This window comes from Pagrus major, chromosome 17 (genome assembly GCF_040436345.1).
Source record: "Pagrus major chromosome 17, Pma_NU_1.0".
In the NCBI taxonomy this organism is placed as follows: domain Eukaryota; kingdom Metazoa; phylum Chordata; class Actinopteri; order Spariformes; family Sparidae; genus Pagrus; species Pagrus major.
This window is the reverse complement of record NC_133231.1, coordinates 30,594,775-30,616,327: the sequence shown is the minus strand read 5'-3', so window position 1 is coordinate 30,616,327 and position 21,553 is coordinate 30,594,775. Positions and strand designations below refer to the sequence as shown.

The 21,553-nt window shown below is 40.2% G+C and overlaps 2 protein-coding genes across 6 annotated transcripts; both read right to left on the bottom strand.

Moving 5' to 3' along the window:
* Positions 1–4,016: 4,016 nt before the first annotated feature.
* On the bottom strand, positions 4,017–11,057 carry wdr73 (WD repeat domain 73). Its single transcript, XM_073485020.1, has 8 exons — positions 10,999–11,057; positions 9,836–9,903; positions 9,062–9,147; positions 8,862–8,950; positions 7,894–7,961; positions 7,423–7,587; positions 6,945–7,319; positions 4,017–5,857 (listed from the first exon to the last, which is right to left on the bottom strand). The coding sequence occupies exons 1-8, from the start codon at positions 11,055–11,057 to the stop codon at positions 5,628–5,630; spliced, it is 1,140 nt and encodes a 379-aa protein (XP_073341121.1). The 3' UTR covers positions 4,017–5,627.
* An 806-nt stretch (positions 11,058–11,863) lies between these two features.
* Positions 11,864–21,476, bottom strand: cfap418 (cilia and flagella associated protein 418). 5 transcript variants are annotated; one of them, XM_073485022.1, is made up of 7 exons: positions 21,304–21,476; positions 20,411–20,513; positions 19,863–19,927; positions 18,862–18,927; positions 18,621–18,713; positions 14,169–14,304; positions 12,714–13,125 (listed from the first exon to the last, which is right to left on the bottom strand). In XM_073485022.1, exons 1-7 carry the CDS (start codon positions 21,447–21,449, stop codon positions 13,003–13,005), a joined length of 732 nt encoding a protein of 243 aa, XP_073341123.1. In that variant the 5' UTR covers positions 21,450–21,476; the 3' UTR covers positions 12,714–13,002. The 5 variants fall into 5 exon arrangements, with proteins under 5 accessions (XP_073341127.1, XP_073341123.1, XP_073341124.1 ...); XM_073485026.1 differs by lacking the exons at positions 12,714–13,125; positions 14,169–14,304 and adding an exon at positions 11,864–11,971; XM_073485023.1 differs by lacking the exon at positions 12,714–13,125 and having other exon boundaries at positions 13,149–14,304.
* Positions 21,477–21,553: the final 77 nt, after the last annotated feature.

The window sequence follows — 21,553 nt, the reverse complement described above, 5'->3', positions numbered from 1 at the left end:
GAGGGAAAAGTTTCAGCGAGGAGAAAATAACTGCAGAGGTCGACGTGAAAGAGGCTGATGCAGTCTGTGTGTTTTAATGAAGGATATCTGCTCAGCTGGGACAAAGTGTTTAAAACACATGGGGGCGAAATGTTCTCACAAGGTGGAGCTGCAGTTTATTATTTGGTGATGTTAGTATTCAATGCAGGTGTAACGTAACGCTCGAGGCAAGAAAGGAGGCTGCAGAGTATGAAATGAAGTTTATTTGATTTCATGTTCCAGTTCTGTGGTTTGTGCTTTAGATTATTGGGCTGGTTGAACGTAATCATGACGTCCTGGCTACAGTCCTGATTTATTCTGACAGCAACCAGCTGAAATACAGTTACAAGACGTCACCAAGAACAAAATTAGTGACATCATTTTTATAATTTGTTCATTTGTAGGTTGAAAAACAGACGATATTGATTGATTTAAATATTTCTTCAAAGTCACAGACAGGTGAAATTTGGTCTAAACGAAGACGTCATTTCAACACATTTAATGTTTCATATAAAATATCTTAAATGTGAAACTATAGACTGTGAGCTGCCAACGAGACGCGTCCAGGACATCGTGACGGGAGCAGTTTTATACATTAATGAGCTTCGAGCCAGAACCGAGACTTGTGGAGCAAAGTGCACAAGCTAAAGACGTCAGTATGATGCTTTACACAGTTTCAGTGTGTGTAGCTGTCAGAGTTGAAAGGTTGGAGGTTTTGTGCTGTACAGACTAGAGATCAACCGATATTTTTTTTTCTGGGTTGATACGGATTATTGGCAATCCAGGAGACCCATAACTGATAATTAGAAGCACTATACATTTAACTACGATTTACTGAAGAACTGTTCTTATGTACAGTTTTGAGGTACATTGCTTCAGTATTTTCATTTTCTGCTCCTTAATACTTTGACTCCACTTCATTTATTTGATAACTTTGGTTACTGGTCACTTTGCAAAATCAGATTATTCAGTGCTGATCAGGTATTACTCGTGACATCAGACAGTGTTGTGGACATTGAGACCACAGAGTGATGAGCACTAACGGAGACAGGATGCTGCACCAGAGCCAAAGTCCTGCATTTTAAAAAAAATATATTTTACCGGCAATCAGACACAAAAAACACTGATGCAGATAATAGTAAAAATGCTGAATATCAGCCCTGATAATCCATCTACCCCGTATAAAGACATCTTTTAATCTTTACAATGTACAAATAAAGGCCCCGTGTCCACATTGCATTTCTTTCTTTCTTTTTTCTTTCTCCGTGAAGGACTCTGAGAACGGCACTTTTCCCCGTTTGTTCTTGTCTGTAGGTTAGATAAGAAGCAGACGGGTGTCTGAATGTGGGTTGTTATTGTTCAAGGTTTATGGCTCTTGTGTTGTGTAGCAGGCTGCCGTCCGTCTTCCTTTTTACTTCAGATTTCTTTCACAAAGCGGTCGATTATATCTGCTACTTCACTTCCATCATGTACTTTCTAAATCTGATCAAATCTTTTATGCTATTTAATTACATCATTTGTTTTCAAAAACGTTTACTCGGTTGTCTCAGATATTCAGATTCTCCATGTTTAATTCAGAAGGATTGAGGGTTGCAGATATATAAAGCAATTTCTTTAATTGATAGTCGGCGGCCTGAACAATAGCTTAATCATTGATAATGTAAATGAGATACGTTTTTCCATTAGAAAGCTGTTTACTGACATGAGCCGTGCTCAGTGCAGAATCACATTAGGAGTTAAAAGAACAGATAAAGTAACACTGAGTACCTTGAATGATGAACGACTTCATTTTAATTCAACATCTGGCCCAACAAAATGCAACCATATTATAGCTGAAATGAAATAATGTAATAGAAAGTCTTTTTTATTGTTTTAATTACAAATTACCTTAATTTTGTATTTTAATTTGATATATTTTACATGCAAATATTTATTACTTTTTGAAGTATTTGTGAATTTAATCTGTTAAAATCTTAACACCGATTAATCAATAACCAATCAATTAAACTTTATTTGCTGTATATAGACAGCACATTTCAAACAAATGATGAAATGCAAAGTTCTTTACAAGTGATTGAAAATAAAGACGGGATATTAAGAAAACAAAGATGGGTTTAGAGACTGATGCACACCAGTTGGAATAAAATGAGAAGTTAAAATAATAAAAGATAAAATAAGTACAAACATTGAAACCATCACATTATAAGACACTACATGAATAAAGTTTCATAGCTGTAGTTCAGTACTGAGGCTGAGTCCTTGTGGAGGAGCAGTGAAGCCTCCACTGATCGGTTCAGGTTCAGTTTTTCAGTGTAGACGGAGAATAGAAAGAAAAGTCGAGGAGAGTGTTTGTTTACACTGAAGGAGCTGACGCACGATGCAGCTGAATGCAAGAGAAATGTCCTCTTCAGGACAGTACAGGCAGTAAAGGGCAGGAAGTGAAATGTCAAGGAGAAAAATGTAATTAAAATGTCCAGTGAAAGAAACTGAACCGCCGGATGTTTTGTTAGCTGCTTCTTTGTGCTCCGTCTGTTGGTGAATGAGCAGAGTTTAATTATCTGAGGAGTCTTTGTCACTGATGTTCTGTTCACTCTCTGTTTGCATTCACAGTTTGCCGCTTTCATGTTGTTCTTTGTTGAGACGGAGAGAAAGAAGAGATGATTGAAACTTGTTAACAGGAAGGTTTAATTCAACTCCAACTGTCAGGCTGCACAATTGTGACAAGAAAATGTGAAATATGGTTTTAAGAGAGTGGACTGTCTGAATATGAAGCACTGAATGAGAGAGGGATTACATGAGCTGATGTCGCTGTGAGTAAATGTGCCAGGGTCAGTGGATGGAGACTTGAGACGTTAAACTGCTTCGGATCAGATTTAGCATGAATGAAACACAAAACCAGACAACTGATGTTGTAAAACTAGATTAAAAAGTGTTTCTTCACTTGTAGACACACGACTGAAAAGTGAGCTGAGACTTCGTGTGTTGGCAAACCTTGAAGGATCTGACGTCAGGCTGTATTTACTCTGTTTCACTTATAAAAAGTGATGGACGTCAGCTTTAAGCACACAGTGCTAATCTTTTAAGGCTGGCAGTGTTGTAGTACCCAAAAATGTAAGATATCGCGTGAAAATATTACTTTGGGAAAAGCGGAAGTCATTCATACAAATAGTATCTGATATTAAATGTACTTCAGTATCAAAAGTACAACTAAAAGTAAATTTTATGTATATATGTAGGGATGCATGATATACTCTGACTCTCATGGCCGATACCGATAAAATAACCGATAATAGAAACAGATTTTTATGCTTTTTCTCTGCACAGCTGAGTCTAAGAAAGCCCAAGATGTAGTGAGCAAAGAGGGTTTACTTGATATCCCACAGCTGTGATCACTGTGTTGTTTTTCTTGTAAAAATAAATAAATAAATCAATAAAACGTTGACACCAGTGACTGATCGCGTGGCTCTACACAGGTGCAGCAGTTTGACATTAGCGTGTTTGTTGGCTGCTCACAAAACAATTTTAAAGGTGCATACCGCCACATACAGTGTGTAGATGCTGCACTTAATCTGCTGATAACCAATAATGTAAGTTTTCTATTATTGGGTCAATAATTTATCTTTCCGATATATATATATATATCCTGCATCCCCATATGTATGAAAATATTGTATACTTAAGGTTGACCAATTATCAGCTGTGATATTCAGCATTTTTCTGATTATCTGAGTCAGTTTATTTTGCCTGCTCGTCGATAAATGTTAATTTAAAAAATGCCCTCGTGTGGCTCTGGTGCTGCACTCAGAAGTAACTAAAGTTATCAAATGTATGTAGTGAGTGGAAGTATAAAGTAGCAGGAAATGGAAATACTCAAGTAAAGTACAAGTACCTCAAAACCTTAAGTACAGTATTTGAGTAAATGTACTTAGTTACCTTACATCACTGGAAGCTGGTTTGTTGTGAACGCACCCTGAGAAAACAAAACGACAGGCAGACGATCATGTTTGCAGTGTTTTATTTCTGTAGACGACAACATGTGACTGAAGAATCACCTGAACACGCGACACAAACGAGTAGAAACTGTCTGAGTCCTCGTGTCGCTCCACTCACTGTTCTCTGACGGAGAACTACATTTATTTCATATCAGAGAGTCGGTTATTCCTGCATCACCGCGCCACAGATGTGTCATGTTGCAGCACAGATGTGATCAGGATTAAGATTTTAAAGCGTCACCCAATTTCCAAAACAGATGTTCTCAATTCTCTCGTTATCTTGTGGTTGAGATATCTGAAGGAGGTAGAAATCTCAGCGCTGTTGTGCAAAATATGAAGTATGAGCCTGTTCAGAGCTGCTGTAACATCCGTCCTGAGCGATCCCATCACAAGTTCACCGCTGGCATCAACATGCGAGTGACCACTTGTGATCGGATCTCACTTCCCCGCTCTGTATGCAAACGACCATCTGTTAAGGGAGTCTTGTGATGTTGTGGTTACTAGTTCACAAACATCTGCTGCTAACACTGGCAAGTTAAGAGAGCACAAACATGTCATTCACGTTACAGTGAAGCACATTTAAATCAGACAGTGTGTAATCCACTGTGTCCTCGCTGCGTCTCATTCACACCTGTACTTAGAGCTGTCCTCTTGTGATCAGATCGCTCAGGATGGATGTTGAGTCTACGTCTGAACTGTTTAACCGGGGACATCTGCTGCACATGGTTACGCTCCAAAACCAGACCGGAACCGTTCGAGGCGGTTAGCCGTTGTTTCCACTCCATTTTAATTGAACGTACAAAGTGGTGCGGCACTGCTGCAGGTAAACGAAGCTCCAGATGTTCCCGTCTATAGAAATACAGACTAACAAAAACATTTCACACAGCTCGTAGTGACTAAATCCAATTGGAAAAGGTTCTGTAGTGTCTTTGTCAAAACTTTAAAGCTGTTAAAAGATGCATTAAGCTTTTTTCCACCACCTGCTGCTGTTTGATTATCAGCTGATTCAGTGTCACAGCTGCCAACTCTTCTGTCGCCTGCACTCCATTTAACCAGGTTACCTCACCTCACTAAGATAAGACAGAAAACATGTCTTGTGAACTGACCCTTTAAAGCTGTTGTAGCACACTCCGGCTCACTGGACTGAAAATATTGTATTATGTGCTGAAAAACAGAAACCAGAAGCCGTCTGATCTAATTTGTATTTAAATGAAAAAAGTCACCAGAAACAGCTGCGACTTGAATGCGACAGCCAAATATCTGTAATTTATAAAGTTTGTTTCCCAGTTTACTGAAGACAAGAAGATGTTCTCTGATCTAATCTTCAGTAAATTAAACTTTGCTGTCATTTTAATATGAAATTGGTTTTGGGGCACAGATGTTCCACATTTTGCTCCAGATACGTTTGTATTTATATTCCACTTTCCTCTTTTCATCCTTTAATGAAAGATGAGGCGGTGCTGGAATCCACAGACCCGACATGTTCATGTTTCGATCTGCTAAATCAGAAAGTAATCAGCTACTTTGTTTTTATGTTTTCACTGAATGTTCCTGACTCTTATCGCTCCGCTGAGCAGAACCTCAGAGGTATCATCGGCTCCTTTCACCCTCCTCTCCTCAGCTGCCAGCTGATTGGTCGACCCAGTCCCACACGTGGACGGAGCCGTCCGAGGCCGCGGACAGGAGCGTCCGCGGCCGCTCGGGATGCCAGACGTGGGAGGTGACGAAGACGCCGTCGTCGGACTGCGATGAAACTGTGTGACCGCGATGCTCGAACAGCGGCTGAGCCTGCTGCAGCTCCGTCCTCCAGACCGACGTGTTGTAGATCTGAACGGCTCCACTGAAACCTGCCAGAGGGAAACGAATCTGTGACTTCATCTGGTGAGTTGGTCCTTTTCAGTTTATAACTAGCCAACAGTTAAGGTCACTTTATTGTCCCTGAGGCTGCAACAGGTTGAGAATTTCACAGATTTTCAGAACAAGTATGACACAAAATATCACAGCGAGGTATTACACTGGTGTTTCCATCAGTTACAATGACCCTTAAAGGAATTAAGAGTAGTAGCTGACTGTATTCTGTTAGTGACTGTTACTGTTGTTAGCTCAGTTAGCTGTGCAGCTACTCAGAGAGTTGGTGTTTACACGGCTAGCACAGGTCTTTTGGAGCACTCGAACATCCAATACAACAATAATTTGAACTGTACTTTCAGTCATGTGGGAGATTTCTTATCAATGAGCAGATCTGCTCGAGAGTGAGATGAGAACATTGATACCACTCATGTCATTTTCATTATCATCCAAAAAAACATTATTTTAAACAAATGAGCTGTAACATGTTAAACAGTGAGCTCCATTTTGTTCCTTTGGGTTGGAGCTGGCTAGCAGTTTCCAGTCCTTATGCTAATCTAAGCTAGCTTACTGCTGGATGTTTTTAATATTTAACAGACAAACATGGAGGGGTATCAGTATTCTTATCTGACTTTCAGCAAGAAAGCGCTTTTCTTTGAAGGTCCAGTGTGTAGGATTTAGCAGCATGTAGCAGTGTGGTTGCAGATTGCAACCAACTGAGCACCCCTCACCTCACAGCCCCCTACAGTGACGACTTATGCTCTCGCAAGACCTGCCCTCTGCCATCTCCGATTGGTTGGCAACATTCTCTATGCTTGACTCAAACTGTTAACGCACACAGTAGCTTGACCTGTCGGCTCTACCCAACAAGCCCAGAGACACTCCGATGGTGAAGTTGGGTAGAGCCGACAGGTCAAGCTACTGTGTGCGTTAACAGTTTGAGTCAAGCATAGAGAACACAACCAAGAATGCCGACCAATCAGAGATGGAGTAGGGCGTCTCAAACTATGAATATTAAAGTCCCTATAAATCCTTCACACTGCACCTTTGATGGAACAGCTGGATTACTCTGTGCTGTAAACTAACCTGACGCTGCGATACAGCCATCCAGCGCCGGAGCCCACGACACTCTGACATCATCCAGGTTGCAGCGACGTGATTGGACGTCCAGCTGAGCCTGACTCACAGCTCCTCTCTGGTTCCTCAGGTCTGAAATCACCGCCTGTCCAGACGAGGAGAGTCTGACGATCCTGCAGCTGGCTGGGTCCAAACAGGACGAACCTGAGGAGGCGTCCGTGCACCAGTGGACAGATTCACCTGAAGACGCAGGTGGAGGTGAACGCTGGGGGGCGGCAGCTGTCCGAGTGTCGCCGATGTAAACGTTCCCGTTACAGCAGCATGCGAGGAAGACGGCGTCCGTCACAAACTGTAGAGAACTGAGAGGATCTGCTGAGTCCGTCTCTGAACAAAAGAAAGAATGTTTCCAGAACCAGAACGTCACTGGTTTGAGCCTAAAGACCAGCTTGTGTTACAAAGTGACATTAATGTGTGAGAGAACTCTTACCTAGTTTATACAGAGGCTGTCCTGAGGTCAGCTGGGTCAGCCGGACGTCGCCGCTCTGAGCTCCGTGAAGAACTTGAGGCTGTGACGAGAGTCGAGCTGCGATCCTGCTGCCTCCCTCTGACACACTCCTCGTCCCCGCCACACTTCCTGTTCTCCTGATCACATCTGTCATTGGACGATGAAACAGCAGATCAATAATCACATCATGAGAAAACATAACACCAAAACTTTACTTAATTCACTGACAAAACGAAGGCTGAAGAAAGATGACTTTCAACTTTTAACTTAGAACAAAAAGATCTGCACGACTGAAACCTACGAGAGTTATCAGAGTGTTTGTTTGTTTTTATGGTTGTTTGTTGTTGGGGTGGTGGCTGCACTGATCAGTGAAGAAATGAATTTAAAAACAGACGATCAATAAAAGGTGACTTTAAAACAAGAGGAGTCTCTCTGGTCTCATCTTTAACTCACCGCTGTCGTCTCCTCCGAGCTCCCACACCTGCAGCTCTGAGCTCCGCCCGTCGTTGGTAACAACACACCTGTGAAAACAACAACAGGAAGTGAATTCATGTCAATATTCTAATAAAGTTAAATAAAACTCTGCTTGACTGGTGTTACGAACTTTTATAAAGAATCCACAACAGGTTCACTTCAAACTTCAGAGTACTGACAGAACTGCCACCTACATCTATCAATTTCCCTGAGGGAGTCATCCCAACGGGATCAATAATAAAGTGAAGTCTATTAATTCATTTCACATCACTGGGTTTAGTACGGAAGACCTGAGGGGCAGGTGAGAGTTTCTTTTTCTGGTGATCCATTTTCTAAGTTCTAAAAAAATGTTTGAGTGAAACTTTTTTCTTCACTTTAAGCGCAAGTATCGAATTGCAAAAAAAGTTTTTCCACGCGGTCTCACACAGAATTTAAAAAAAGAAAAAAAATTCACAAGCACATTTTTCATGTGTGGAACCGACTGGAAAAAAAATCCATGAGGACGTTTTTTTCGTCTACATAGAAAAAAAATCCAATAAAAAATAATTCTGTTTGGAGCTGACACATGAAAACATTATTTTTTTTCCCAGAACTTAGAAAGTGGATCACCAGGACTTCGAAGGACTTCTCTTCATCAGTTCACACCTGGTATTTTTACATGCGTCTGAGTGACCACTTGTGATCAGCTCTCACTTCCTGCTCTATATGCAAATAAACACGTCCATCACTGCGACAAACAGACTCCATGTTTTTACACAAAGACAGAAAGAAGTTCATGTAGAACATTTGCTGAATTTACAAGAAGAAACAAATAATGAAGAATTAGTCAGAGACAGCGTTTCACAAAGTTTATAAAGTTTCTCCAACTCAACAACTCACTAAATTGAGACATTTGTTAAGGGAGTCTGGTGATACTCTTGGAACGGTTGAAACAGAGAGAAACTCACCTGGTTCCTGGGACATGTTTGAGGCAGTGAACTGGCCCGTCTGTGAAACCACCGTGGACAACTTTGAAGTCCCGTTCTGCACAGAGACCCTGAACACAACACAACACACACAACTGTAGCAAAGGCTCAGAGTGACATTTAGAAGTTGTGTTTTTAATAACAATGGCCACAAAGTTTGGACTGTGTTGGTGTTTTGTTACCTTATTTTCATTGGCGAAGAGTTTTGGAGGCAGACGCAGCTCCAGGATTTCATTTTTAGACGAACTGTAACCTGCGACACACACGGCTGTAAACAAAACAACAATAAAAAGGTTTAATTTAAACATCTCTTGAGCAAGACTGTTTTTTTTTTTTTAAATAATTTTTGGAGCAATTTATTTTGTGACATCGTCATTGAAAGTAGCACAATATGAAACACTGAAAGACTGAAACAAAAAAAATCAAATAAAAAGTAAATCTTTCTTCTATTACAGAAATATAAAAAATATACAAAATGAGAAGAAGAAAAGATGAAAGTAAACATATGAACACACAGACAAGGTTGACTCAGTGAGCGATAATATCGAAGGGTTTGCATAAATTTAACAAAATTAAATTTTGTTACAATGTTTTAATTTGTTTGAGGATATGTGATTGTTCGAAAGGGAAATTAAAAGGGTAATTTCTTCAAGAATTTTATTTTATGAGTGAGACATTTGGCTACGATAACGAGCAAATTGACGACATATTGTTCACTGTTGGAGACATTAGGATTGTTGAATATTAATAATAATACATGAACATCACGTAACATTTTCTTGCCGAATATGTTTTAAGATCCGGCTGACAATCAGCCCGTTGTACACAGTTAATACAGAGTCTACTGGTGTCTGTATCTTCATAAAAGTGTTCTGTAAGTCGGTTGTCAGACCACTTTTGAATATGACATTTACAGGTAACAGTGATGATTATTATATTAAAATATGTTGACTCACTCTTCCCTGACGTCCACTCGATGACCTTGGTGGGACATTCCAGCTGATACACATAAAGATCTTTGTACCTGAAGACAGAAAGCGGACAGGTGTTAATGACTCTTCACACCGCGGGGATGTTCAGTTAAACCAGATTAAAGAAAAAAGACATTATATACAGTATAACATTACAATTATATTTCTTCAGAGATGTGGCACTATAAGGTGACTCATTATTGAAGTTTGTCACATTTTCAATGGCAGCCTATTTTTTTCTCTTCAAACCAGCAGTTTCTTTTACTTTGACACCAGACTCCTTTAAAAATGTGTTTTATTCAATATTCCCTCCCTCAGGACTAAGCATACATGCCTTAGCTATAAAATATGACTTAATTTTTTTAATCTGTATAATCCATTCCTCAATTTGGCATTAAAGTTGTTGACTGAGCATCAGCCTCTAAAACAGAATTCATACACTGCTGCATCAGTGTTGAGTTGTGACATCTAGAGTTTTTTCAAGGAAGACAAAGGTTGGAAACCACAGCGACCCCATGGAAAAAATGCTGATTTTTCATTAAAATATTAATTTAACATATGTCAAGGACAAAAATGCAAAAACAAAGAGGTGTGTCTCATTCATAAAGTATAGGAAGACAATTCGGCATTGATTTTGAGTCAATGGGTCAAAAAACTGCAGTTATTTTCTATTCATATATTCATGTAAAATCAACTAATTACACATTAGCAATCAACAATAGGTCTATTATATTAAACCAATTTAGTAAATATTATATGTTATCTTATTAGGACAAATCAGCACAACGGTACTGAAAACCACGTCGGCTTTGTTTCAGTCGGAACAGTAATACATGGACACCACGGCGGGAAAACTAACGTGACCATAAAACAAAATAGGGGCTTGCTAGCTAATGCTAGCTAATGCTAGTGCAGTGTGTGCAAGCCGAATTGAAAAATGGCTTAATTAGATGCAGGAAATATATTTTAATGTTATATAAAAGGAATAAACACCTGCGGGTCAGTAAGTGGAAATTAAACTTAGAGAAGTTTAAGCGGAGTTCAGTTTGCAACGCTACTTAGTTACTTAGTTAGTCAGCGTTCATGACTGAGGGAAGCTAACAGCTAACAGCTAACATGAACTTTAACAAGGAGTAAATCATTCTCACGTTTTCAGGGACTCGATAAACCAGTCATCTAAAATATCATCAAACTCTGTGTCATCCATGTCGGCCGTCTCCTCACGCTCCTGTTGTTACTTTACTTCCTGTATTTCTTACTCGTGGGTTTCTTGGTGCTTCCTTCAACCAATGGCAGAGCTGCACTGCCCCCTGCTGGACACTCGCTCCTACTGGTTTCTACTGTTGGGATCCATCAGCTCTAAACAGGGATATTAATCTAAATCTTTTCATTTTGGGCTCATTTTTAAAACAGGACTTGTTTTCTTTTTCTATTTAATTGTTTTTTTTATTGTTTATTGAAATGTGCTATATAAATAAATGGGCACCTCACTGACTCTGAGTTGTGTGAGTGTTTTCAGACAAATAACAGGCAATAAGGAGGGAAATGTGTTGCGTATAATTCTGCCTGCTTCACCAGGTGTGTTTTCCTTCTAGCAGAGTAAAACCTGCTGGTGTTATTAGTAAATGTTAAAGGAGCATTATGTAGTTTTGGGGAGAAAACTTGAATGAGAAGAGAAAGATCCTCATTGGCTGAAACAAACTCAATAATCAAACTCTCTTTGATTTCATGACTGGATAAACAATAAACAACTGACCTTAAAGGACGACACAATTTACACTCTTTTACTTTGTGTATATGTGGCGGACCCTGCCACCTTTCTATCTTCAAACAGTGTTCTGGGACCTTATTTTCCTCTGAGAACAGTTTGTTTATTCACTGATGGAAAACGTTTGCATTATTACCTCATTAACATTAGACGTAGTGCCCCTTTAACGTCACCTGTAAACACTCAGAGCATCAGCGTGGATCTTTAACTTCCTCGGCTTCCTCTTCAGACAGACACTCTGGCAGCTGCCGACATTTCATCCTTCCCACGACGTGCAGAGCGGCATCGCTCCGGCTGTTGTTTACCTCCTCCTCCACCTCCTCCTCAGCTCCCCTGTCGGTCTGCTCCTCCTGCTGTCCGACAGGAGACACACTGAGTCAAATGTCTGTCACTCCGTCTTCCTCCCTCAGTCCATCAGTCTGTGTTCCTCCTTTAAAAGCTGTTTAATTGTATTTATGTTTTTGTATAATTATTATTAAGTATAATTAGAATATATATATAAAATAAGGTTAATTCCATGTGATCCAGTGCGCTTTTCTACTTTAACATTTTCAAAACAGCCTCGTTACTTTAGTTTGATGCATTTGAGGGTGAATTATGGATTATTTGTATCTGGTGTCATCGCACGCCACCTTCCCAACATCACAAGACTGATTTCAACCAGCACGGCAGACGCAGCGAGACGAAACAAAGACGTAAAAGATGTCAACAGACGGAGAGGGAGGCTGGAATGGGGAGAAAAGGCGTGTTAGTGTCTCGTATCTGCAGAGAGTTTCTTATTTTCTCTCTTTGTTGCTGCTCGGACGCTTTACCAACCCAACATGTGGCTGTTTGACGTCCTGGGAATGAGACTCAACAATCAACTATCTTTGTGGTGCGTTCAGGAGCAGCTGGGACAAATCCTACTGACTCTACCTTTAACTTTAATAGTCTTTGGATTATATTAATATGACGTGAGCTTCAGTCAGCTTTGACCACAAATGTCCTTCAGAGGGAGACTTTTTACTCTGATACTCTGAGTACATGTCAGAGGCTGTACTCGATTACTTTTACTGCAGTAAAGAAGTTGGATCAGTACTTCTACTTTCACCAGAGTCTGTTTTTACACGAGTATCTGAACTTCTACTGGAGGAGAGGATATGAGGGCTTTTGTCACCTCTACTGGTCGGATGAGTTCATTATGTTTGTCTGCACTCAGAGTAAACACAGAGGACCGCAGTCAGCATCAGATTTTCAGGCTTTTGTGTGCAGCGACTGAACTGAACGCTGGTTGTTAAACACATCAGTCAGTGAGAGTCAATAAACAAGTTATCAGACGTGAATCACGACCACTCATCTCTGGCTGAGCCTCTCCAACAGAACGGGCAGAGCTTCAGATCAGCTGTCACTGTGTTTGTTTCACACTCGCAGCAGGAAAGCCTGTTTTTACCTCTGAGCTGATAATTATCAGATGAGCCAGAACTCTCCCCGGCTGAGCGTCAAAGGATCCCAGCAGGTTTAACCGTTTCTGCCAAAAACACAAGAGAACAGTTTGTGGACGCCTTCACTTCCTGTGGTGTTTTTTTAATCACTGCTTGTTAAATATCCCAAATCCCAACGATCACAAAAACACACACAGAGCTGATATGGAAACATGGTGGGTGCTGCCTGCTCAGGCCTGTGAGAGCTGACCAATCAGAGCAGGCTTTTTGGGAGGAGGGGACAGTTCTCCCAAAAATGTAAAGTCAGTCATCATCTCCTCCCCCTCACGCTGAATGAACTAAGAACATTTTTTTTGCTTTTCTGACCGTAATCTTCTGTAATCAAACCTTGAAATCTTCTCAATAACCAGGAGGATCAGCCGCTTACCTCAAAAACATGAAAATCGCCACAAAGGGATTTTCGGCTGTTTGGCTGCAGGCGGCTTTTACTCCTCGAGGTTTGTTTGTGTTTGCAGATTAAACTGCGAGTTACTGTCACTAAACTGTGACTTTAATCAGAGAGCTGGATGAAGTCACATCTCTTCACATGAGACTCATCAGAACATTGAAACAGAGTGAGTCCAGGTGACTCATGTCCAGTTTAACTGTTTCCTGATTGATGGTAATCAATAAAATACACTGTTATCATGAACATATAAATAAAATCTGACCACAGATTATATTATCTGAAAGAATGAATGGATCAACTCTGGAGGTTCAGCTTCAGTTCCTCCTCAGTGAGACATCTCATGATGTTGTAGAGAATAATTACATATTAAACATGTTTAACATGTTACCATGATAACCTCAGGGTCTAAAAATAGCAGAAGTGTATGAAGAAGATAATACAGATGTTAAAAATAACATTGTCACCACTGTAACGAAGCTGTCAACTGTTTCTCATGAATAATGGTTGAAACGTCCAAAGTTTCCTGCCTGAAGGTTCATTATTTACAGATGTTTCTGTCTGAAGAAGAACATCTCTGAAGGCTGCTAAAGCCCAGTGGGTGGATGGATGGATGGAGTGTTTTTCTGTGAGTATTTGAGCAGCAGTGAGGAGTGAACATCAGTCCAAGTGTTTTCCACAGACCCATCTGAGCTGAGGTCGGTCGCTGAGGTCCGTCGGTTCTGACGTGGAGAACCAGCTGCACTGGCAGGCGTACGCCCGAGAACCTCTCCTCTTCTTCAGCTTCGCTCTGAGCTTCTGACGGTCCGGCATGTTGTTCCTACACAGTCGAGCCAGACAGGAGTGAAAAACACATAAATCACGGAGGATGTGACCTGAACGTAGACGACTCATCCTCGACACCTGCACATTCATTTTATACATTCCAGATTTAATAAGACATCAATTCCCATCAGCCTCAGCTGTGATTTGAATGTAGCACTAATAAGCAAACGTTAGCACGCATGCTAAACATGCTCAGATGGAGAGCATGGAGTCCAGCTGCAGCTGCTTCTCTACAGCGGCTGAGGAAGACAACACACCTAAACTATGAGGCAAAGACAGAACTACAGCATAGTCTGTGTGTAGCAGCAACAACAGTGTGCGACTTTCAGCACAAATAATGTGATTAATCAATTAATTAGCGTTAATTACTGCTCCCTAGCAAATTGAAAGAGCGGTTTTATTTGAGGCTACACAGCTGTTTAGTCCCAACCGCTGAGTTCTCTTCACATTGTGCTCTTACTTTCACTTTTAAACACAGCCGTGAGCTACTGCTGAGTTTTAACGGTTTGATTTCACCAAATGTTTACGTGATCTCTGATCTCGATCATGTCTTCCTGGAAGATGAAGGTTCACCACTGCCCCCTCCAGGTTTTAATAATGTGACCGTTCTTAGCCAAACTTGAGTAGTTTCAGCATCTCCTCAGTTGTTTTCTTAATATCAATAATTTGACCCTTCTGAAACAGTAACATCTTTTCCACGACCACAGGATACGTCTTCTGACATGGTGGTTTAAGAAAGGGGAAGCTCTTCACTGCATCAGTTAGTTAAATAACTGAAACATGTTGATCACTGCAGTAATTATCCAATGGAAAACTCTCACCTATTTGCTTAGTTATATCCAGGTTGTGACTTTTTTTTTTTGGCCAGGCTGTACTTTCAAAACCTTTCTTGAGGCTGAAAAACTATATTCAAATTTAAGTCATCACACACGTCGTCAACAATTAGAGAGCAATTATAAATTCATTTACAAGCTTTCATGAGAGCACAATGCACGTCACATTTTCTATTAAATTACAGGCTAAAACACCTGCACTTTCATCAACATTAACGCTCTCCGGTAAGCCTCTTAATTAAAGAAAAAACAAAAAAAAAATCATAAAACAAACGTGTGGGCGGCCTCAGTAATGGATGAACACTTTGTATTGAGGCAAACATGAAGAGCAGCGTGAAATGAAAAGGAAACAGTCCGCCTGAGGAGAAATGTTCAGAGGACTGTGAAGGTGACGAGGAACATTAAACATTATATTCTTTAATGAACACATTGTGGATAAACTGATAAATGAGTGGAGAAAAATACTGAAACAATCAGTTAATAAAGGATGAGTGAAATTTAATTACAGCAGAGCAACTTAACATTCAGTCATTGTGTTTCCAGGATTTACTTTGAAGAACTGGACATTAAAACATTCAAATAAGAGTTAAATCAAATATTTATCTGCAGTGAAGTTTAGCGCAGAATTCCCCGATTCTGATCTCATCCGTCTGCTTTTATAAAACATTTTTTCTTTCACAGCCTGGTGGTCAAGGCTCTGCTGCTGAAGGACTTTGTGGATGAACGCTGACGTTAAGACATGAAGGACAAACTCGTCATCCTGAGCACTCTGAGCTTAACAGAGTCACACTGAAAGACGCACTTGGAAGAAAAAGTGCTGCTTGGTGCTGAAACGACTGATACAAAATGCTTCCCACGCACAAATTTGATGCTTCTGTCTTTTACTTTTTGTCTCTTTTTGTTTTAAGTGGTCCGGTGAACCACAGCTTCAAACACTCACGCCACATTATGCCTCATGTCCACCGGATCCAGCTGTGTCATGTTCTCGTGGTACAACATGTCCTCGGCTCTTTCAGATGTGGCAGCAGATGCTTTGCGGTTGTGCTTTAAGAAGAGAACCGTTTGTTGACTCTTAACTCCACAGATTTGACACATTAAAGTGTGTTTACAGGTGCAGGGAGAGCTACAGCGTACGTTAAAGAACTTGTATAAAGTTTTTAGTTTGCTGAGCAGACCGGACTGCAGCCCACTGCTGACATCTGCTGCAGGCTACTCTGGCTGCTAATATAGCAGAACAAACTGGTCCTGGACCTCCAAGCTCATGTCATGGATTATATTGAAAAATATCATGAAAAACTTCTATTTAATTCACGGGACCTGGTAATAATCTCCTAGCTAGACTCCAAAGACTTTCTTTGTTGTGAATTTTTTAAGTTTGGCCCTAAAATCATAATTTTTATGATTCTTTGCATTCTGAGCCTCACTGATTAATTATTTTTACAGGCTCTGACATGTACTCAGAGTATCAGAGTAAAAAGTCTCCCTCTGAAGGACATTTGTGGTCAAAGCTAACTGAAGCTCACGTCATATTAATATAATTCAAAGACTATTAAAGTTAAAGGTAGAGTCAGTAGGATTTGTCCCAGCTGTTCCTGAACGCACCACAAAGGTAGTTGATTGTTGAGTCTCATTCCCAGGACGTCAAACAGCCACATGTTGGGTTGGTAAAGCGTCCCGAGCAGCAACAAAGAGAGAAAATAAGAAACTCTCTGCAGATACGAGACACTAACACGCCTTTTCTCCCCATTCAGCCTCCCTCTCTGTCTGTTCACGTCTTTTACGTCTTTGTCTCGTCTCGCTGCGTCTGCCGTGCGTGATGTGCTCTGATAGGTCGACATCAGTCTTGTGATGTTGGGAAGGCGGCGTGCGATGACGCCAAATAACAATAATCCATAATTCACCTCAAATGCATCAAACTAAAGTAACGAGCCTGTTTTAAAGCTGTGAGGAGGAGAAAGTTCAGATGTTTGTGTTCAGATGTAGAGAGGGAAAGTCTCAGAGATACTCAGGTATAGTACAGTGAAGTATTTGTACTTCATTACTTCCCTCTTTGGTAAAGAATAAGTTCCTTTTAGTTTAACCAGAAACAGCTGCTCTCGCCAAATCCACCGGACTGTAGTTGCAGAATCTGTAAATTTATCATCGTAAACAAACTTCATTCAAACCCGACAGAAACAAAATAAATCACCACCTCTGGTTCGGTCAAATAAACTCTCAACCTCCTTCCTCTCGCTCCTTTCCTGATATTTTTTACACCTGACGCGGTGGATTAAGGTTTTTATCTAAACTAAGCTACAGTTGGGGATTTTTGGGACACTGAAAAAACTCATCAACATTTTGTTTTTCTGAGATTTATTCTGTTTCTTTCGTGTTTGAATGAAATGTGTTTTACAATGACAGAATGATTGTTTCTGCAAGCGAGTCTGGTTGATTGGCAAGAGCTTTAGCGGCTGTTTTTTGGTTTAACAAAAAGGATTTCACTCTCCAACAATGAGGTCCATCTCTGTAGGGATCCTCGTCAGACAATTTGAATAACAGTCTGAGCCTGTCAGTGACAAAAACAAACACTTTAGGTGGATGTACTTAGATGGTGCCCGCAGGGATTAATGCAGCCACGAAACTGCTCAATACTGAATATTATACATTATAAACTGTTGTTCCCATTAGTCATTTAGAAAGCGGTCCAGGTCGACATATACCGGAAAAGTTACTCTTTAAAATGGTAGTTCAATCATCCTGTGTTGGTCTGAAGAGAAATCCCTTAATTGCTGCACTTATTCTCTTGTTTAGATTGTGGGTTTTCGGTGGGTTCAGGTATCTGAAACAACAATGCCTCTGCTTGTTTGTATTCCAGTCACGCTGGTCTGCAGATGCACAATTGCTCCCACTGGGATTTTAAAAAGTTAACAGCTCTCATGTGGTTTGTAGGAAATGTGGAAGAAAACAAGCACCAAGCTTTTCTAATTTAATGTGCAGGTTAGTTTTACATGGCTTCACTACAAAACTCACTGCACTCTATCAGGTACGTTTAAAACTCACCTCTAAAATTGTGATTTTGTAATTGTCTAAAGAGTCCACTGTACTGTAGGTATACACTCGATTTAGATTCGATCTGTCAGTGGTCGGCTTCACAGCTCAATACTGCCACCTCCTGACCAAACCAAAACACATCACAACATCACAAAACCAACCATGTATGTGTCACAGGGGTTAGAGTATTGTGTGGTGCCAGCTGAAAATCACTGGCCAATAAGAGCTCTGGAGTAAAGTACAAAAATTATACATTTTTTATGGCTTGGCTTAGTGTTAAAGGGTCACAAGCCAAAAAGCTGAGGAACTTCCAGTATAAAACATCAACAAAATCTCCTGACAGGGATCCATGTTGTTAGAAAGAAGTGGAGGAGTACTGTACGTCCGCTATCAGGAGTTTCCCTTCCTTACATGTTCTGTATTTTTTCTGTATTATCAGCAGACTCACCTGAGGAACAGGTAATCACAAGAGTCCCACTCAAAGTCATCAAACATCAGCACCCGGAAGTCACAGGACGTGCACCTCAACTGGTCACATGACCTGGAAAAAAATACAAAAAGTCCACTTCAGCAAAAGTAATTATGCATCAGTGTGTCGTTACCTGAATAATCAGTGCTGGAGTCTTCAATCGTTATAAACCAAAGCAGGGAGACGTGACAGACGCTCATGGCAGGATATTTTTTCGCACCTCTTGGACGCGGCTGTTCCAACACCATTTGTGACAGAGCTCCCGCCAACGAAAACAGGACAGCACCTGGACGCAGAGCAAACAGCGCAGATCGTCTCCAAACATCAATAATGCACAAAATCTAAATTTAAGAGAATCGAAAAGAGCCAAAAGAAACAACACAAATACTGGCAAACAATATTAGAGATATAAATTCTTGTCCTCTAGGGCTGCAATTAACGATGATTTCCATTATGAATTAATCTGCAAATGATTGTCACCATTAAATGATTAACATTTTTTTATAAAAGATGCTCATCACTATTTCCCAGAGCCCAAAGTGATGTCATCAAATTGATTCTTTTAGTCCAGAACACAAAGACTCCTCATTTACTGTCAAAAATTCCCAAAAAGGAGCAAATCCTCACATTTAAGAAGCTGGAAACAGCAAATGTTTGAAATTGTTGCTCGAAAAATGACTGAAACAATAAGATGAGTTGAGATAAGATGAGATGAGATGTACCTTCACTGATCCCCCTTAGTAGAAATTAATTAATTAGCAGGAACATAAATAAAATAGAATAAAAATAAACTCAAATAAATAAAATAAAGTAGAAAAGAAATGCTTTATACACTAGATGGATCTATGGGAATATACCTCTGCAGTGGTCATGTAAATGTGCAATAAATCTAATATGAAAATAGTCAGCAACAAATTTTCTTTTGGTCAACTGATCAATAAATCTACTTTAGTTGAGTCTCGATAGTCCACGCTTTCATATTCAAGTATTTAAGAGACATGCATCTTTAAATCCCCTGTCATACTTCTACAGTGTGACTGTCATGTGACTGTTTTTCATGATGTTCACTCAAAACATTACCAAAAGGACCGTTACAGACTCTTATAAAACGCTGACGGCCAAGAAGTGCGAAGTCAAAGGCTGCTGGACTTGATTTGGCTGAACGCAGACACAACAACACAACCTGTGTGTCTTCAATTCAGAATGAACTTGTCGACTTACTTTCTTCCTCCAGACTGAGAGGGCAGCTTCTTCTCCGCTGGTGTCCCTTTAGAAAACGGTTCAGTCTGAAATCAAAGGAGAAAGATCAGAAACACTGTAAAACATACGTGCTCGTATCGCTGAATTAAAGTTGTCATGATACCAGAATTTTATACTTCAATACAATGCAAAAACAAAAATTACATTAACTTTTTCCATTTGTCATCAGCACACATGAAAGTGTAATTTCTTGTCTTTGTTCTTGGTTCTTTATAAACAGCTGGACACACACCGACACATTTGTAATAATGTTCAGCCTCGGGTTTAAAATCTGACCGCAGATCTGTTTTTAAAAAAAAATAACTACATGTACTTTCAATGATAATAAAGTTTGAAGCTGGAAAAACAAGTAAACTCATTTTCTCATGTGCTGTGCAAAAGCATAACTTCAACTTACTGGTACTCTCTAGTTCAAAGATTAATCTACTACATTTCAGGGGTAAATGTTGTTATTTCTAACCCGCTATATTTACTTGAATGTAACTTGGTTTGTTTAAATACATGTTCACCTTTAGTGGAGGGGAATCGCTGTAGTCTTCCTCCAGTAATTCCTCCAGAAGAGCGTCGATGTCCTCAGAGACGCTGCTCGTCGGCTGTTCAGGTTTTGTGGCACTAAATTAATAGGAGACAAAATTAGGGATGAGCTTGTGTAGAGCCAGATAGTGACAAATACTGATGATTAAACCTCTGTGTTTATGATTCATATACATTTACAGCAGGTAAAACAATGGAGACCCAGGGGGAGTTGACAATTCTCAATTCAAACCTGACATGTACTGGATATTTACCAAGCTGATTCCAGAATATTTTACTTTTAGTTTAATAAATTAATCAAGGAAATCTGTATTTTTCCAACATTTGAGTTCAGGCAACTTTTACAGCTTTATGAAACTATTTCTCGGCAACTTTTTAGGGTGCTTGATGTAATATTGTGAGGGTGGTTCGGGGTGTGTAAGGTGGACTTTTGTTCTGACTTTAGTGTTTCTAAAATCCTGGTTTTGGAGATTATTAACTAAAGCTGCTTTCAGAAAAATAATTACCCAAATGAGAAGCTAAAACATTGTATAAACTGATTCACATAACATCACAATCTAAACATAATACCTTGGACAGATAGACGGAATTTATAATATGGTAAAATGAGTCAGGACAGGTGTATCCCGAGCAGCTATAGTAACAAAATAAGCTAGTTTGACATTTATATCTCTAGTTTAAGCTAATTTAACTGACATTCTAAGTCTTTACCTAGCTTTTAGCATAATAAGCTAACATTTAAGCCATTTAGGGCTCATTAATCATTAGATTATTATCAACACAGACGCTTGGAAACCCACATTGCACATCCCGCTGTTAAGCTTTTGACGTTAGCTGATAGGAGCTAGCCAAAACTAGCATCGTTTACCTGTGTTTCCTCAGTCCTCCGTTGTCTTTCCCGCATTTTCCGGCCGCGCTCGAGCTCACGCGGGCCGCAGATGCGACGGAAACGTTGCTGCAAAACTTTTTTTCAACTTCATCCAGCAGCTCGTCCAGGTCGTCCTCATCATCCATGTTTGTGTGGCTGCCCTGCTAGCTAGCTAGCTCTGGAGGCTAACAGCAGAGCGTTCGGCGTTGCCAAGTAACAGGAAAACGGAGCGGAAATGGAGCGACACCGC

What these genes read in the sequence shown, in the direction of transcription:
- cfap418 (XM_073485022.1), bottom strand. Translation starts at nt 21,449, where the DNA reads ATGGATGATGAGGACGACCTGGACGAGCTGCTGGATGAAGTTGAAAAA. An exon ending in GCGATTCCCCTCCACTAAAG is followed by an intron (nt 19,928 to 20,410) that starts GTGAACATGTAT and finishes CTTTGATTTCAG; the next exon opens with ACTGAACCGTTTTCTAAAGG. An exon ending in TGTGATTACCTGTTCCTCAG is followed by an intron (nt 14,305 to 18,620) that starts GTGAGTCTGCTG and finishes TCGACTGTGTAG; the next exon opens with GAACAACATGCCGGACCGTC.
- wdr73 (XM_073485020.1), bottom strand. Translation starts at nt 11,057, where the DNA reads ATGGATGACACAGAGTTTGATGATATTTTAGATGACTGGTTTATCGAG. An exon ending in CGAGTGGACGTCAGGGAAGA is followed by an intron (nt 9,148 to 9,835) that starts GTGAGTCAACAT and finishes TTTTGTTTACAG; the next exon opens with CCGTGTGTGTCGCAGGTTAC. An exon ending in ACAGCCTCTGTATAAACTAG is followed by an intron (nt 7,320 to 7,422) that starts GTAAGAGTTCTC and finishes TCTTTTGTTCAG; the next exon opens with AGACGGACTCAGCAGATCCT.